Raw genomic sequence first — 16,953 nt, 5'->3', positions numbered from 1 at the left:
TATCTTACTTGCATATAAAGCAGTACATTTCATGTGTATTCGATATTAAACTTAGTTCAATCACTATTTATAGGGGAGATCACATTTGAATTTTATCTATAATAAATAGGACATTGCTCTACTAATTCATGATACACTACACAAAGACTGGGCCACTCATCTCCTAACAAAAACCTACTGGTTGTGAAAAAAGTAGCCGACTTGCTCAAAGAATTAATCTAGTTAGGAGAGAATTCAGCTGACTCATGACAGCAATATAATATGACTGTAGGGGATTTCTGAGTATTCCCTTAGATCATGTCTAGAAGAGAAAGTGTTAAATTTATCTTCTACTGTATAGTTTCTAATTTTAGTAAATTTCTGATAATTTATAACACTTTTTATCAATAAATTGTTTAGATCGGTAATGTACTCACCCTCATTTCCGGAAACTGCGACTGGTAAGTGTTGAGAGGAATGAGCACCTGATCGCCCAGCTTGTGACTGAAGTCTTGCCACAGCATCTCAATGTTCTGGGCCTGCACATAGAGCAGATCGTGACCCGACCATTGCGTCTCGTAGATCTCGTTCAGCGAGTCCATCAACTGTTTGCTGGCCACTTGCGCCGCTGCAACAAATCAGGAAAACTTGGTAAATATATACAGAGGGTGAGGACACCTATAGCGGCTCAACCGAGAAACCTACCTTCTTCATTTCCTAGAACCATTAGAAACCTAATGTGCTCCTTTCGTCTTCTATCGATGTTGCAGCTGACACAATGAAATATGTCCATGAAGAGAAAATAATGTTTTAAATACCCTAAGTGTTTTTCAGCTGACTCGATGACTTTACATAATTAGAAACACAGAATTCATCATAAACAATTTAAGCAGTTTTACGTTCCAAATAACTATGCAGTGTGTTCAAGCTCGAAAACAGTAGTAATAGTAGGTATAGATAGATACCGAAGGCAACATTTATGAATGTTGGAAGCTTACTTAAATCATTGAAATATTTTAACCATTTTCGGGAGGATTCTTCATTGATTTCAAATACTAATACTAATAACATTATTGTAATTGATGCAACTGTGCTATGTCTAACGTTTGGACAGTACTTTACTCCCATAATTTTTCAATTTTTTACGAGGGGTAATTTGGAACTTTATACGGTGAACATATCTAAATCAAGAGATGACATTAATCTCATATCAGTTGATGTTGTCCATTCGAACCAAGATATTCATTGAGCTTGTGGGATTGTAGTATTAGGAGGGTCCCTTTAACAACAACAAAATCAAATTTAATCAATTAAACATTCACCTGTACGTAATTACTACGGATATCTCGCCACATAATACATTCATTATAATAATTGAGTTAAATTTCATAGCAGTGTTCAAATAGGTACTAAAAAGTTCTGGTGATCTAGGAACGTTACCACAACACAAGAATGCTCTGAAATTTAACCTTGTCATAGACTTTTAACACTGACCTTCCACTTAAGTTTTTTAAATTTTATTCTACAAAATAAACTGTCACATGTTCAAATTTTATACGATTGAACTCAGTTTTTTTACATATTTATTTATCCCTCTACTTTCTTGTTGCTACCCTGGTTAAGACGAATGTAAAAATATTCGCTAATGTTCAGCCAAATTCCATTGACTAGCATCATACAAAATTTCGAGTCTATAGGTAAATTCCTTTTTGAAATATTGTGCTTACAGACAGAAATGAAGTTTGCCAGCCTCTCAAGTAATAAGCTTCGCTGAAGCTCATTCAATTACAATATTTTAATTCCTGTAATTAGTTCACAATTCTGATTTTGAATCTTTATTCATTAAATCAATTTACTGTTTTAAGACGTTTTACAATATTAACAACGTAAGTATTGCAGCACAATGCCAAGTCTAGATAATCTTATAACCATAAATTACAAATTAACTATTACATTTGAAATTCATACTTTTTTATAGTTTGATGTATGTTAAGGTGTAAAAAGAGTTGTTAAAACAATGCTATTAATTTGTGAAAATAAATTATTGAAATTAAAACATATAAAACAATGGCATTAGTTAAATAACAAAATTAAAATTCAACAATTAATAAAATATTTATAAATTAACTAACAATAACAATACATAAATAACAACTAAAAAGTTGAAACTAATAACATTAAAGGGTAAATAACTCTCAAAAAGTAATTTGACCAACTGCAAAAAACTCTTGAAGGCTGTGAAAAAGGATTAATCGGTAAACACCTATAAAGCTTCCTCCTAAAAATTGTTAAGATATTTACCAACCAACGCATTAATTTATTGAAAACTTTTAATAAACTACTTTGAGACTGTTCATGGTTTAACTAAGATGGTTAAATTCAATCACTGGATTGTTTTGATTCCTGGTATTATGGTTATGAATATTGGATCTAAAGTCTAATTTACCTGGATTTTTCAAAATGTACACTATTAAATCAACAATATACATATTGATTACCGCAGGTATTTCCTTGGCTACGAAATGGAGTCTACAGTGGTGTAAGGGGTTTCAGCCTGAAATAATTCTTACAGCATTCTTTTAAACCGTTAAAATTTCATTTATCCTATTACAATTACCCCATAGTATGAGACCATACCTTAGAATGGACTGGAAGTAGGAGAAATAAGCAGTTTTAACATAGATTTTAGGACCAAAAAATGTAAGACATCTTAATAAATAAGTTGTTTTTGACAATATTGAAGTTGTATTATCCACACGTGTATCCCACCTCAATTTATTTATTTATCCAGAACGCATGGAACCATTTTGGCATGTCTAGTAAACTGTTCCGACGGAACAAGAAGTTCCGGCTTAACATAGCCGGAACGCTCGGAATTCCTAGGCATGTAACCTGTTCCGACGGAACATGGGAGTTCTGAAGAAGTGAACATCCGGTTCCGGAACGTTCCGATGGAACTGTTCTAGTTCTTTTGGAACATCTCTAATCCAGATATGTTACTGATAATCTATTCACAGTAAATAAGCTACCATACAATGTAAAATTGAACAGTAATGACTTAAAGCAAAGTAAAAAATTTCAATAATTTTACAATGTTAAAGTTAATATTTTTTATGAATTACTCAAAACATTATGTAATAGTTTTAGAACCTTCATTTTTATGAATTATTTCAAATAGTTATTCCGCTCTTATATCTATCATCACTTATTTTATCACAGTTGTATATTATTTTTCAATGTTGATGATAAATGTAATACAATCGACTACAGCTAATGGCCAACAAAGCTGACTGGTACAAACGATATATAATGGGAATGGCACTGTATGGCGACAAAAGCCATTCATTTGTGTGTGGCCATTCGTGAAGCAATTGCTTGCGCAACCTACAGATTGTCAGTCAGAGCCCCGGCTAGTATCCTAGTCAAAACTATGCTGCTGGCCAACAACATCAACAATAGTGACCTAAGTGAAAAGTTAAGTTTTTAATTGCTAAAAGTGACATGAATGAAGATCACCTACTGATACCAGCTTTTACTAACTACTGAAAATCTCTTAAAGTAAAAAAAATCCAGCATTAAAAACTTCAAAATTGGAATGATCCAAATTAGAAGAGAAGGACACACTGTTACCTCATTTACACAAACTTTAAATAATGCTAATAAGCATTTCACCAACATAAATCTCTATTTATACACTCAAGAACATAAATTTAAAAAACCCATGAATTACTTAATTATTAATTCAAGAATAACATCAACATATTTGATGTATCAACAACTAGACTGACGTTGAAGCTACTGCTGTGGTATTTATGTGGGAGTGTTGACCTGAGAGTAGCTGACTGCAGACTTAGCTGTCTGTCATCAGACACTTCCACAGTGCCACTGCAACCTTGCACTGACCCTCAGCAATACATCCAGCTGCTGTACTACTTATCATATTGACACGGTTCTTGATCATCCTACCAAAACCTGACATAGTTATATAATCCCTTTATTATATAACACACTTATACAACTTTTGACAAAGTTCTACACAATTTTTCAATTTTTAACAGAGACAGCTTGTCAAAAATCTACCCATAAAACAGTATTAATGTTTACTTTTAACAGAGACAGCCTGTCAAAATCTACCCATAAAACAGTATTAATGTTTACTTTTAACAGAGACAGCCTGTCAAATCTAGACCTGTCAAAATCTACCCATAAAACAGTATTAATGTTTACTTTTAAACAGAGACAGCCTGTCAAAATCTACCCATAAAACAGTATTAATGTTTACTTTTAACAGAGACAGCCTATCAGTCTGCCGTAATCACAGACTACTATTATTATTTACCAATTGGACTGAGCCAATCTACAATTAACAACATATATCAGTGCCTGCAAATCTAAGAACGCAACCAGACTTGTAACAGTGTATAGTAATGACAGACTGCCGAAACTGAAAGCAACTGACTCAATCTTCTCATATTTCTTATAATCTTTATAAAGTTTACCTTTCTTATTTTGATACAAATTGACCTAGTGAACTCAGCCAAACACTCAACAAAAAACTGAAATCTTTTTATTAAATAGATATTTAAAATATTTGAACATGCTGACCAAGATACACCGAAACCTCTAAATACCCTTGTGGTATCTGCAGCATAGGGGTAAAATATTCTGGAATACTCTGTACAGGGACCTGTAAACAGTGGCAGTGGTGCCATGGTGGTTGCATTAATATAACTGATAAAAGTCTGAAAAAACTGACCAAGGATGAAATAAATGCCTGGACATGTAACACTTGTAAGGACTCAGCACCCTGCAATTTTGCTCATGGCAGTCCCCTGCCAGAAACAAGTTTTGTGGCCTTAGGGGAAGCAAAAGTACCCAACACAGAGCCTAAAAAGACACCAAAATAGAGACAAGGAAAGCAGCACTACGGGTATCTCGGACCTGGAGCTGAGACAGAACGGATCCCGAGACTTCTCTAACATTGGCAGCTGAGGCCGGTCACCTTCCCCTAGCAGAACTGTAAACTGGAAGAAAGGTTGAGGAGTTAAACAACCAAAATTCAGTCCTAGAAGCTAAACTTGTCGAAATTGAGGCAAGAATTGAAGATCAAACAGAAATGGAAGATCAAGAGATGAAGATGAGAGATGAAGTGTGTCTGTGCACAAGATTGAAGCCTTACAAGAAAAAATGCAAGAAACTTTAGCTCAGGCTAAGAAAGAAAAAAACATAGACAAAATCTTTATGAAGAGCATGACATAAGATAGTCCCTCATATTCGAAGAACAAGTAAAGAAAATCTCAGAATTGGAAAAACATAATCCTTAACCACTACAAAACAAAACCAAATTTTCCACGAACCAATGACTTTATTCTAAAATGCCACAGAAACGTACAAATACAAAACTTATGTCCTCTCCCACTCCCAGTTTTACTACCAACGACATCATTAGGCTCCTCACTAAAGTCGCAAAAGCTAATTCTATTAGAAAAGAGACTGGACAGCATGGAACACACAGTCATGTTATTTAAAGGCCTACTGAGAGAAAGAAAGTCCCAAGATGACTCTCTTAGTCCAGTCGATAGACCTAGAAACCCAGAGCTTACCACGTCTTGAAGTGGGAAAAGAAGTTTTATAAAACATCATTTCAGCGTCTCACTGCAAGTTGCTAAATCCAGACAAGCTCCCACAACTGCTAAAGAACTGTGCTCACAAGCCAAAGTAAATACATAGAACCAACATGGCTGACTTACTACGTGGCCAAGTCTTAGTGAAAGTGACTCCAGATAAAAGTGTATATAGGTGGTAATTATCCGACTAAATCAAATATAAAATCAAATCAAATCAAATTTCTTTATTGCCAAGACATGGTTAACATGTATAGCATGCGTCAAATAACGTTATTGTAACTAAAATTTTTCCATCCGTTCTACATCAAAATCCTCAATCAAACATACAATTTCACCTTCATTCATTTCCTTTTATTCGCCAATCATCCCACCACCAGCGACGGGGCGACATACCTATTGGCTGGTCTCCCAGTTTTTTGCCAAATACTCGTCGACATTATAAAATGCCTGTGTCGCTAAAAAAGCGTTTTTAGACGAATTTTGAACGCCTTTGGGCGTTGGGGCATTTTTTATTCGGTGTGGCAGCTTGTTGATGAAATGAACTCCTGCTTGTGATGGGCAGGCGTTCATTAAATCACCGTTCTGTGTTGGCCAATTCGGTGTTTCCCCTGGCTCTGGTCTCATATGAATGTATGTCTTGGCCACTTGTCTTGACGCATTTTGACATACAATACTGTGTTGTTTCGAAAATGTAGAGACTCGGCAGGGTCAACAGCGGCAAACTTTTGAAAAGATTCTCTGCATGACTCTCTGAATTTCAAATGTGCGATTATTCGAATCGCTTGCTTTTGCAATCTGAAGGACCCTCATCAACTGATTGTTTGCACAAGCACCCCACAATGCCACTCCGTAGGTAAGGTGGGGGTAAATCAAGCCATAATACGCCGTCATCAGTACCTGAGTGGGGCAATATTTGGCTAGATTCCTCAAAACAAAATTTCCTGAGGATATTTTGGCGCAAACGTGATCAATTTGATTATTCCATGGTCAACCCTCGATCAAGGTGTATTCCAAGGAATCTCGAACTATAGACCTTCTTCTAGTAAGGAGTCTGCCAAAACATAGTGGCAGGACCACACCGAGAATCCACAGGCCGAAGAGCAAAGTTGATGACATTGGTCTTCGTTGTGTTTGTTTGGAGATTGAGGCTGTTTGAAGTGTTGAACGCAATTGTTGACATCAACAAAAGAGCGTTCTTCCAAGAGAGATGTTGATTTTTCACTGAAAAAAGAGAGTCGTGTCATCAGCATACTGCACGGCCTTTCCGTGCATTAGTGATGACTCAATGTCATTGACATATAGCAGAAACAGAATTGGGCTAAGAATAGATCCCTGAGGAACCCCATAGTCCAGTCGGATTTTGTTTGAAAGTTGATTTGAGATTTGGACAAACTTGAGTTCTGTCGCTTAGAAATGATCTAAGCCACAAGTGTGGCACGCCTCGGATGCCGTGTGTTTCCAAAAATGTCGAGCAGATATTCGTGGTCAACACAATCGAATGCCTTAGAGAGGTCGAGAAAGACACCTAAGGTGGCATTTCGATTTTCTATACCCTCAACAACCATTTCAACTAGATTCGCCACAGCGTCGGTAGTTGATTTTCCTTTTCTGAATCCGAATTGGTATTCAGAGAATTGGTTGTTTTGATTTAAAAAACTTCAGCATTCTGATCAAAAAAGATTTTTCAAAAATTTTGCTCAAAACTGGCAAAATGGAGACAGGCCGATAATTATTTGTGGAACAGGGATCGCCCTTTTTATAAATTGGACTTACTTTCGCGGATTGTAGGAGTGAGGGAAATACTCCTTGTTCAAAAGACAAATTAATTAAATGTGTTAGTGGCTCAGAATATGTTTGTAACATTTCTTTATGAGCCACATAGACGTCAATTCAATATCGTTCGATTTTTTTGGACGGGAGCTGTCTAAAGATTCGATCAAGCTCTTCTTCTAAAACCGGTACCAGTGCCAGTGACGTTACTGGACTATGTATTCGCCTAAGATTCACTTGAGGCTGCAATGGCCGGGGGTTTAGCTCGCAAGCCACAGACGCGAAAAATCTGTGTTAAACTCGTTCGCCACCTCCCCAGCCTCACATACAAGTTCATCTCCAATTTTAAGTTTGATTTGATCAACCCTGTCTTTTGTTTATTTTTGATGATGCCCCAAATTGTTTTTGAAACATTTTTTTGAAGATATAATTGATTTTGAGACATCCATAGCTTTCGCTGCTTGGATCAGACTTTCTTATATGTTTTTTTGTATCGATTGAAAAAGAGTTTGAATTCAGCGTTCGAAGTGTTTTTATTGATTTTGGGAGAAAAATTTTAATTTCTCTCTCGACACACCAATATACCTTTTGTGATCCAATTGCTGTTTTGCCTTTTTTTGACGAAACTTTGATTGTTATTTCGTAGGACAGCACAAATTTAGATGATAATTTAGGACCTCGTTAAACGTTTGAAACTGCTGTTCTACTGATTGCGTTAAATTTAGAAAGTTCCACGTTTCTTTGGACAGGGAAGTGTTCAGAAGAGCAATGTTTCCAGCCTCATGTCTCTTACTGTTTTTGTGATTTTGAGCTCCCTTTCGAAGTGTTTTTCCACTGATTACAGCCTCTTGGCCACAGTGATCCGAGATTGCTGTGTTGACCACGGACACCGCGACACCTGGAATGTTGGAAATGATGTTGTCTACAGACTAACATTACCTTGTGCAAAATCTGTACCTGGAATAACCGCAAGTCCTTTCACACATGAATTTTATACTAAAATACACCAACCAACATAACCGACAGATATATGACTCATATCAAGCACTTCATTATTAGAAAGACATTAAAGTAAGCTTCATGAAAATTAAAAGAAATGAAAAACTAAGTAATATTTATAGTTAAATATATTTTTTAAGAAACAAGTAGACAATCACTATTTGTTGAAACCCATGATATGGGAAGTGACATCACAGCCAACTCACTGCTGTTATACATGTCAACCTCAAACACTACACAAATATACCAACAGATGAAGTGTGTCGAGCAGCCGAGAGCACTGACCTCACCTGCTGACAGTGTGGTTGCTGATAACTGACCTTAGACATCTGCTCACTATTTATTGCTTGGTTACTAATGAAACTTAGAATTTTCAAGTGTCTCAATACAACTCCTCATCTATATGTATATAATTACTGTTTTACTACCGCAACAGAATAAATAGCATTTATTTTATATACCACAGAATACAAAATGCTCTACAAATATCTATGTGGTAAATGTGATATTAGAGTTAGAGTTTCAGCTATAAAATGCACAGGTCCTTGTCACAAATAGTATCACGTAGGATGCCAAAATATCGTAGAAAAAATTTGAAAAATGGACTTTTCAGAAAACTGAAACCAAGCAATGCATAAAATGTAGGGAGATCAGTATCTACACCTATCTAAAGAGATATCAGATCCAGTCTCATTAAATAGCTCAGGCACTATTGAAGACCTTGCAAATAGTCTTATTGAAAATAAATATCTGGAAAACAAAATAAACAGTGAGGAGGATAGATTGGAGATGGCTCCAAAAATAAGAGTTAGAATTAGTTGAAAAAATCTTCAAAAAAGAAAAAAAAAGAAATTCTTCAGTTAAACACCAAACTAAATATTATGGAGGATAAAGTGGAAGAGATGGAAAATGAAGAGAGGAAACATACTGACAAAATAGAGCATTTATTACAGCTAAATGCGGATGTCCAGACTCAGCTCTCAAAAGAGAAGAAACTTCACCTTGAAGCACAATGCATCTATGAGGAGCATGACCTAAAACTGGGACAACTCATTGATAACTATGTAACCTGTAACAATAGGAGAACTGGAAAAATATTACTGTGCCTAAAGAAAACTGAAAATCGAGAAATAGAAAAAAAAAAAAACAACCTCAAGGACTCTGCAACACAAACTTCTTTTCATATTCAAAAGCCCCAAATATTTGTTAAGTGCCTATTTAGGGCAACTCCATCTCTGTTCTATTTGAGATATCAAAAGTAAAAAACAAACTTGACCGGATTGAAACAACTCTTAATACTTTAACTTCAGGAGTCGGACAAACCTGTAATCAAAAACTGATGAGCATCGGGACAGAACAAAACTAATATCTGACCTCAGGATCAGTCAAACCTGCAAAGAAAACTGAAAACCAGCTTGACAGGAAATAGTCTATTCTTGACTTCAGAAACCAGCCAAACCTGCAAGAAAAAACTGAAAAATACCTTGATAGAAGCAGTCCTGCACAGAGAATCAAATTGAATACTCTGAGAAAGCCCCAGGCAATCAAAGGGAAAAGGACAAACGTGTTTAGTGTCTCCCTTCAAGTAGCAAAAGCTGTTGAAAAATCAAATACCTTTGGGCATCAAATACATGACAACATAAAAAAATACAGCTGAGCAACTCTCCTCCACTAAACTCAAAAATAAAGGAAAAGGATGAAGATTATGAAGATTTCTTCACGAAGCATAGCGCCTTTTCCAAGGAGCATAGGAGAAGAAAATAGAGACTACAGAGAGCACTGAAAAGCAAGACAGTACAGCCAGTGCTAATCTTCAATCATACTCTGAACTCAGAGACGATGTTCCAGCAAAGGAAAAATAAATTCTAAGAAAAAGAAAAACAGACATTGAACCACCATACCCACAGGGCATAAAACAACAATCATTCATCTTCTGAACAGAATCCACTGGAAATGGTCGTTAACATAACATCACTTAACAAAATTTTTTAGGGAAGGTGCCCAACGGCATAACAAAATTATAAAAAAATAATTAACTCAACAGAAAACCAAAATATACCTAAACTCCAGAGGACATGTCAATTCTCTAGCACTCACAAAAAACTAACCCCTCTAACAGTTACACATCAAAATATTGATGGGCTGTCAAACAAAGTAGAAAGACTCTCCCACTTCCTGTGTAATGAAACATCAGATGTATTAATAATAACGTAGCATGGACTATCTAAAGCAAACTTAGATAACACTTGTATGGCTGTTCTCTGATGGGGGGCTTCTCAAGGATAAATCTTATAAAAGGAGGTATGGCAGCATATATAAAAATAGGACTATACAATTCTGCAAAACTCCTAAGCACAAGTGGACATGAAATAGAGCTTCTGTGTGAAGCAATACTCCGTGAAATAAAACTAAAAACGGAAACCCTACTAGTGCTAGGAGTATATAGACCTCCAAACGCCAACCTGGACAATGTAATTGACATCCTAACAGATATCCTGGACTGACCTCTCTAAATTAACAAAAATATTGTGATCATGGGAGATATAAATGTTAACAATCTACAAGATAATGATGACAGCAAAAAAACTAGAGAGCTTCCTATCATATTTTAACATAACTAGATTAAAGCTAACGCCAACTAGAATAACACATAAAACCACATGATCAATAGATTGGATCTGCACGAATATGGAACCTGACAAAATCCGCACAGCAGTCATCTTGACGGGCGTATCAGACCATTTGGCGCAAGTAGCCATATTAAACTTTCCCAGAGACATTCCCAAGAAAACCAAAGAAATTAGGAGAAATTTCAGTAAAAAATGTATTGATTATTTTAAAGCAACCTGGAAAACCAATACTGGGAAAGTATTGTTTTAACTGAAGATGTTAATATGACCTGTAATACGTTCTATAGTAGTCAGCAAAGTGGTTCCATAGCTATTTGAGTGATAGAGAACAGCTCATAGAGCTGCAGCACACAACCAATATCATAACACAAAAAGTACAATCAAAGCCACTCCATGTTAAACAAGGTGTACCACAAGGATCATTGTTGGGACCAGTATTATTCCTTCTACTGACTAATAACCTACCAATTCGTCTACAAGGAATCTGTTAAACAATAATGTATGCAGATGACACTGTCATTACAACAGCAGGAAAACATAAAGAGCAAACATTAATTAACACAGACAGCCTTTACTGCTACTAAAGAATACTATGTTCCTAATCACTTGCTTCTTAACAAAGAAAAAACTGTCGAAGTAGTCTTTAAAACCAAAGGCAAGAATGTAGATATAGGAATAACTGGCATTGACCTTAAAATTAATAAGTACCTTGGCGTTGTAATTGACTCCAAACTATCTTGGAAGCCACACGTAGACCAGCTGTGCAGGAAACTGCTTGGGAACCTATCTTCTGCGTCGACTAAATCAAGTATGTACTTCAGAAGTAACAAGAACACCCTTGAAACCGCACATCTCCGTTTGCACACCCAAAATAGACAATTAGGAAGCGAGCCCCCATGGTGGCGAACGGAATGGCGGATCAGAATTAAAACCTAGAAGGAATAAAACACCGTGGATAGCGTGCTCAGATTCATTTACTTATCATTCATTCACCCAAAAAATAACATCTTTAACCTAGATAAGAACCTTTTGTAAAAAAAAAGCCAGATGAATTTAAGAAAGAAAAACACATTACTACCGTTTACCCAAAATTTGTCGTGTATGTCTCAGGTGCATCTGGATAAATAAAAAAAATTAGGAACAGCCATAATTTAAAACAATAACTGCCAATTCCACCCGGTATCCTTTGGCTAAGGGTGGGCTCCTAATGAAAACCAAGAAATAAGACTAAATAGCACTTAAACTAAACTTAAAAACTATAATAACTAGCAACAATAACAAATAAATAAATAACAAATAGCAGGGTATCACAGATGTTGACTAAGTAAGATGTTGACTGGCTCATCCTGGAGGCCAGTTTTCCAGCAGAGCAGGAAAATCCTGGAAAAATGTCTACGATCACCCATGATGAGGAAGCAGCAGGAGGTAAGAGTTGCTCTCCTGGACCTCGTCAGTCCGAAACAGCATGATTGTTGTTCTGCAGATTCATGTTCAGTACCTGGCCCTGAGCATGAGCGCAACACTCCTCCAAGAAGTTACAACATGTACATGATTGTTGTTCTGCAGATTCATGTTCAGCACTGGCCCTGAGCACGAACCAACACTCCTCCAAGAAGTTACAACATGTACATGATTGTCGTTCTGCAGAATCATGTTCAGTACCTGGCCCTGAGCACGAGCACAACACTCCTCCAAGAAGTTACAACATGTACATGATTGTTGTTCTGCAGATTCATGTTCAGCACTGGCCCTGAGCACGAGCGCAACACTCCTCGAAGAAGTTACAACATGTACATGATTGTTGTTCTGCAGATTCATGTTCAGCTCTGGCCCTGAGCACGAGCGCAACACTCCTCGAAGAAGTTACAACATGTACATGATTGTTGTTCTGCAGATTCATGTTCAGCTCTGGCCCTGAGCACGAGCGCAAAACTCCTCCAAGAAGTTACAACATGTACATGATTGTTGTTCTGCAGATTCATGTTCAGTACCTGGTCCTGAGCATAAGCGCAACACTAATCCAAGAAGTTACAACATGTACATGATTGTTGTTCTGCAGATTCATGTTCAGCACAGGCCCTGAGCACGAGCGCAACACTCCTCCAAGAAGTTACAACATGTACATGATTGTTCGTTCTGCAGAATCATGTTCAGTACCTGGCCCTGAGCACGAGCGCAACACTCCTCCAAGAAGTTACAACATGTACATGATTGTTGTTCTGCAGATTCATGTTCAGTACAGGCCCTGAGCACGAGCGCAACACTCCTCCAAGAAGTTACAACATGTACATGATTGTCGTTCTGCAGATTCATGTTCAGCACTGGCCCTGAGCACGAGCGCAACACTCCTCCAAGAAGTTACAACATGTACATGATTGTTGTTCTGCAGATTCATGTTCAGCACTGGCCCTGAGCACGAGCGTAACACTCCTCCAAGAAGTTACAACATGTACATGATTTTCGTTCTGCAGATTCATGTTCAGTACCTGGCCCTGAGCACGAGCGCAACACTCCTCCAAGAAGTTACAACATGTACATGATTGTTGTTCTGCAGATTCATGTTCAGCACTGGCCCTGAGCACGAGCGTAACACTCCTCCAAGAAGTTACAACATGTACATGATTTTCGTTCTGCAGATTCATGTTCAGTACCTGGCCCTGAGCACGAGCGCAACACTCCTCCAAGAAGTTACAACATGTACATGATTGTTGTTCTGCAGATTCATGTTCAGTACCTGGCCCTGAGCACGAGCGCAACACTCCTCCAAGAAGTTACAACATGTACATGATTGTCGTTCTGCAGAATCATGTTCGGCACTGGCCCTGAGCACGAGCGCAACACTCCTCCAAGAAGTTACAACATGTACATGATTGTTGTTCTGCAGATTCATGTTCAGTACCTGGCCCTGAGCACGAGCACAACACTCCTCCAAGAAGTTACAACATGTACATGATTGTTGTTCTGCAGATTCATGTTCAGCACTGGCCCTGAGCACGAGCGCAACACTCCTCCAAGAAGTTACAACATGTACATGATTGTTGCTCTGCAGATTCATGTTCATCACTGGCCCTGAGCACGAGCGCAACACTCTTCCAAGAAGTTACAACATGTACATGATTGTTGTTCTGCAGATTCATGTTAAGGCTCTACATAAAATCTATTAGGTTTAATATGTCCATGACTAGTAAAAAAAGTGTTTTAAATTGTAATAAAAATCACTGCTAAGTAAATTTAACTAAAGATAGGTTTGAATATAATTTGAAGTTAGATACGTTTCAGAAAACATAAACAATTTAAATTATACATTATACATCACTTACATTGTAAAATAAGTGATAAACACCGACCTCTAATACATCTGATATAGTTATTGAACTCCTTCTGCAGTCTGTTAGCTGCGTTCTGTTGCCGTGTGAAGTTCTGAAGATGTTCCTCAAAGATTTCATCGGACGTCCGGTCAACCTTCCCAAGGTTCTGAAGAATCTGTCAGAAAAACAGGAGAGATTACCATTTGCGCAATATAATCTGTTATTATGGGAATTTTATGAACATACCTATTAAATACCTACTAATTCTTAATCACCTTTTCAATTTCTTCTACCGAAACTGCAGTAGTTCACCTGACCTACCTATGGGAGATAAGGAGTACCGATGCCTTCCCTATCCCGATTGTTCCCATCCATGTTATTGGCTTTGTAAAATCCAAATTATAGGGAAAAAAACACAAGAACGATAACATTTGTGTGATACACATAAATATAAATTGTGCAACACAGATCAGTGAAATAAAATTTAAATAAAATGTATATTTATTTACTACACTGACTAGAATAACCTGTGTGCTTCATTGGAATTAAACATAAACAATCTTTGTGGTTTTTAATTATTTCTGAACTATTACTTTATGTGTTTCTCATAAGAAAGATATAATTTTAGTTTTAAGGACTCCTTTATAAAAACAGAATTATTTACAGGTAATATCTATATGAGCAATAGTTGTGTAAGTGTTTTTGTGGTTTATTTATTGTATTACATTTTAATGTTATTTAATTTATATTATATGTGTGTGTTAGATTGTTTTTGTCTGAGCTGAAATGTATAACATAGTTATAAACTCTGTTAATTGCCTTTATTTAAAACCGTATACATTGTACAATAGCATCAATGTTCTATAACATGCTATACTAATCGTATATTATTTTATAACCATTTCTAATTGTAATAGTTGTTCTTATAGCTAAATATTTATATGCTCTTGTTAACCTTTATCGTACACTATTCTTATTCATGATGCTATTCATTGTACATTACCCAAACTGATGCATAAAGAGTTTCTGATTCTGAAGGTGTTATTTGTGTAATCAGTTTGTTATTTAATGTACATGTAGTTACAAACATGATGCAAGTATTATTTACTTGGTCCAGAAATAAAACTCTTTAGATTTAAACTATTCCAAAATTATTTTAAACAACTTTAGACCGATTTGACTGATTAATAACTACATCTAAAAAGAGAATATCTCAAATCTAGCATGTGCTGCTTGGTATACGTAAAGTTTGACTCAGTTTATAATATTTCTAATTACTGCATGCATATGTGCAATAGTATACCCCTATTTATTGCTTTCCTGAAGGCATCACATTTAAAGTGACCCAGAGGCTATGATTTATAGAGCAGAAATAAATAATAAAACTCCGGTATTATCATCCCAAAATTATTTGTATTCCGTCTATTTGTAGTTATCCATCAATATTCATAATTAATAAACTACTAAAATATCAATATTGTACAAATTACTTAGCTATAAAGGACAAAGTAATATTTGTGGTAAAATTGAGAGGCTAAGAGAAGGAAAGATGAGTGTTTGTTGCTATTTGAACTATCAATACTCAAACCTATGTATGCCTGTCTATGCATGCTCTATTGCTCCAATATGTGACAAAACAGAGAAAGATCCAATACATCAGGAAATAAAAACTGAAAATAACTACAACTGAGAAGAATAACTAGAGCGAAAAGTATTAAAAAGCCCCAAGGCATGTATTATGGGCCCAGGGTACAGAGTTAATGAATAATGACTCGGAAATGCCTAATGACTCTAGTATGTGACAGCATCAGATTCCAGATGCTGCATTACGAGGAAGGTGAATTTTAGCTAAACTCAACAATTTCATTGAATCAAGCCTTCCCACCATGGCTATGTTATGTGTAGAAAACTTGGTCGTTGCACCATGCTACTAGTACATCGTCCAGGTGTCCCTGATGTTGAAACTATGTAAAGAGTTCATTTTGAGCTTTTTCGTCCAACCTTTTTTGGACCTCCTCAGACGAACATGACTCTAGATTTCAGACGCTCCGCTAAGAGGAAAGTGAGATGGAGGTACAACACTTATTTTGAATAAACCTTTCCAACCACAGCTATGATAAAAAGAGTATTCTAATTATGATACTTAAAACATCATACTTTTGTATTATGAAAAAAATGCTATGTACTCATTATGCCATAAAGTAAAGCCATGTTTATATATGTATTAATTATGAAGAGTTTGGTAGTAGAGGTAGTTTCCTACCTACTGGCTGGCATGGTACTCGAAGAGAGAGCAAGCTCTCAATGTTCGTCTGAGAGTACGTTGTAACACAGTGACAGCTGAAATATGCTGTGTATCTGTGTCTGAAGAAACAAAAAATGGCAAAACAGCTTCACTAGGCAAAGTATCTGGAATTTCTTCTCCTTTACTCGATACACGGTTTCCCAAGGAAGCGATAGACGTAACACAGTAGTGGTACCCACTAAGTCTTAGCAGCCATAACAAATGGCAGGCAGCATAGCTTTTGAAGGGACCAATCCATTTAACTCTGATGAGTTTATCTCAACTCAGATTATGGATAAACCCTGTATAGTGAACAAAAACATGTACAAATTTAAAGGCAACCCTTCTTGTTAAAT

At 36.5% G+C, this 16,953-nt stretch overlaps 1 protein-coding gene across 5 annotated transcripts in view; it reads right to left on the bottom strand.

Moving 5' to 3' along the window:
- The window catches only part of LOC124369985 (myc box-dependent-interacting protein 1), a 161,784-nt gene that overhangs the window by 43,102 nt on the left and 101,729 nt on the right, over positions 1-16,953 (bottom strand). For all 5 annotated transcript variants that reach the window (XM_046828230.1, XM_046828229.1, XM_046828233.1 and 2 more), the window contains exons 2-3: positions 14,353-14,488; positions 417-607 (exon numbers count right to left, since the gene is read on the bottom strand). In XM_046828230.1, the coding sequence (XP_046684186.1) occupies positions 417-607; positions 14,353-14,488 (327 nt within the window). The remainder of the gene's footprint in view (positions 1-416; positions 608-14,352; positions 14,489-16,953) is intronic.

The sequence above is a fragment of the Homalodisca vitripennis genome, chromosome X (genome assembly GCF_021130785.1).
Source record: "Homalodisca vitripennis isolate AUS2020 chromosome X, UT_GWSS_2.1, whole genome shotgun sequence".
In the NCBI taxonomy this organism is placed as follows: Eukaryota; Metazoa; Arthropoda; class Insecta; order Hemiptera; family Cicadellidae; genus Homalodisca; species Homalodisca vitripennis.
Note: the sequence above shows the minus strand (reverse complement) of the source record. Positions and strands in the feature narration are given on the sequence as shown.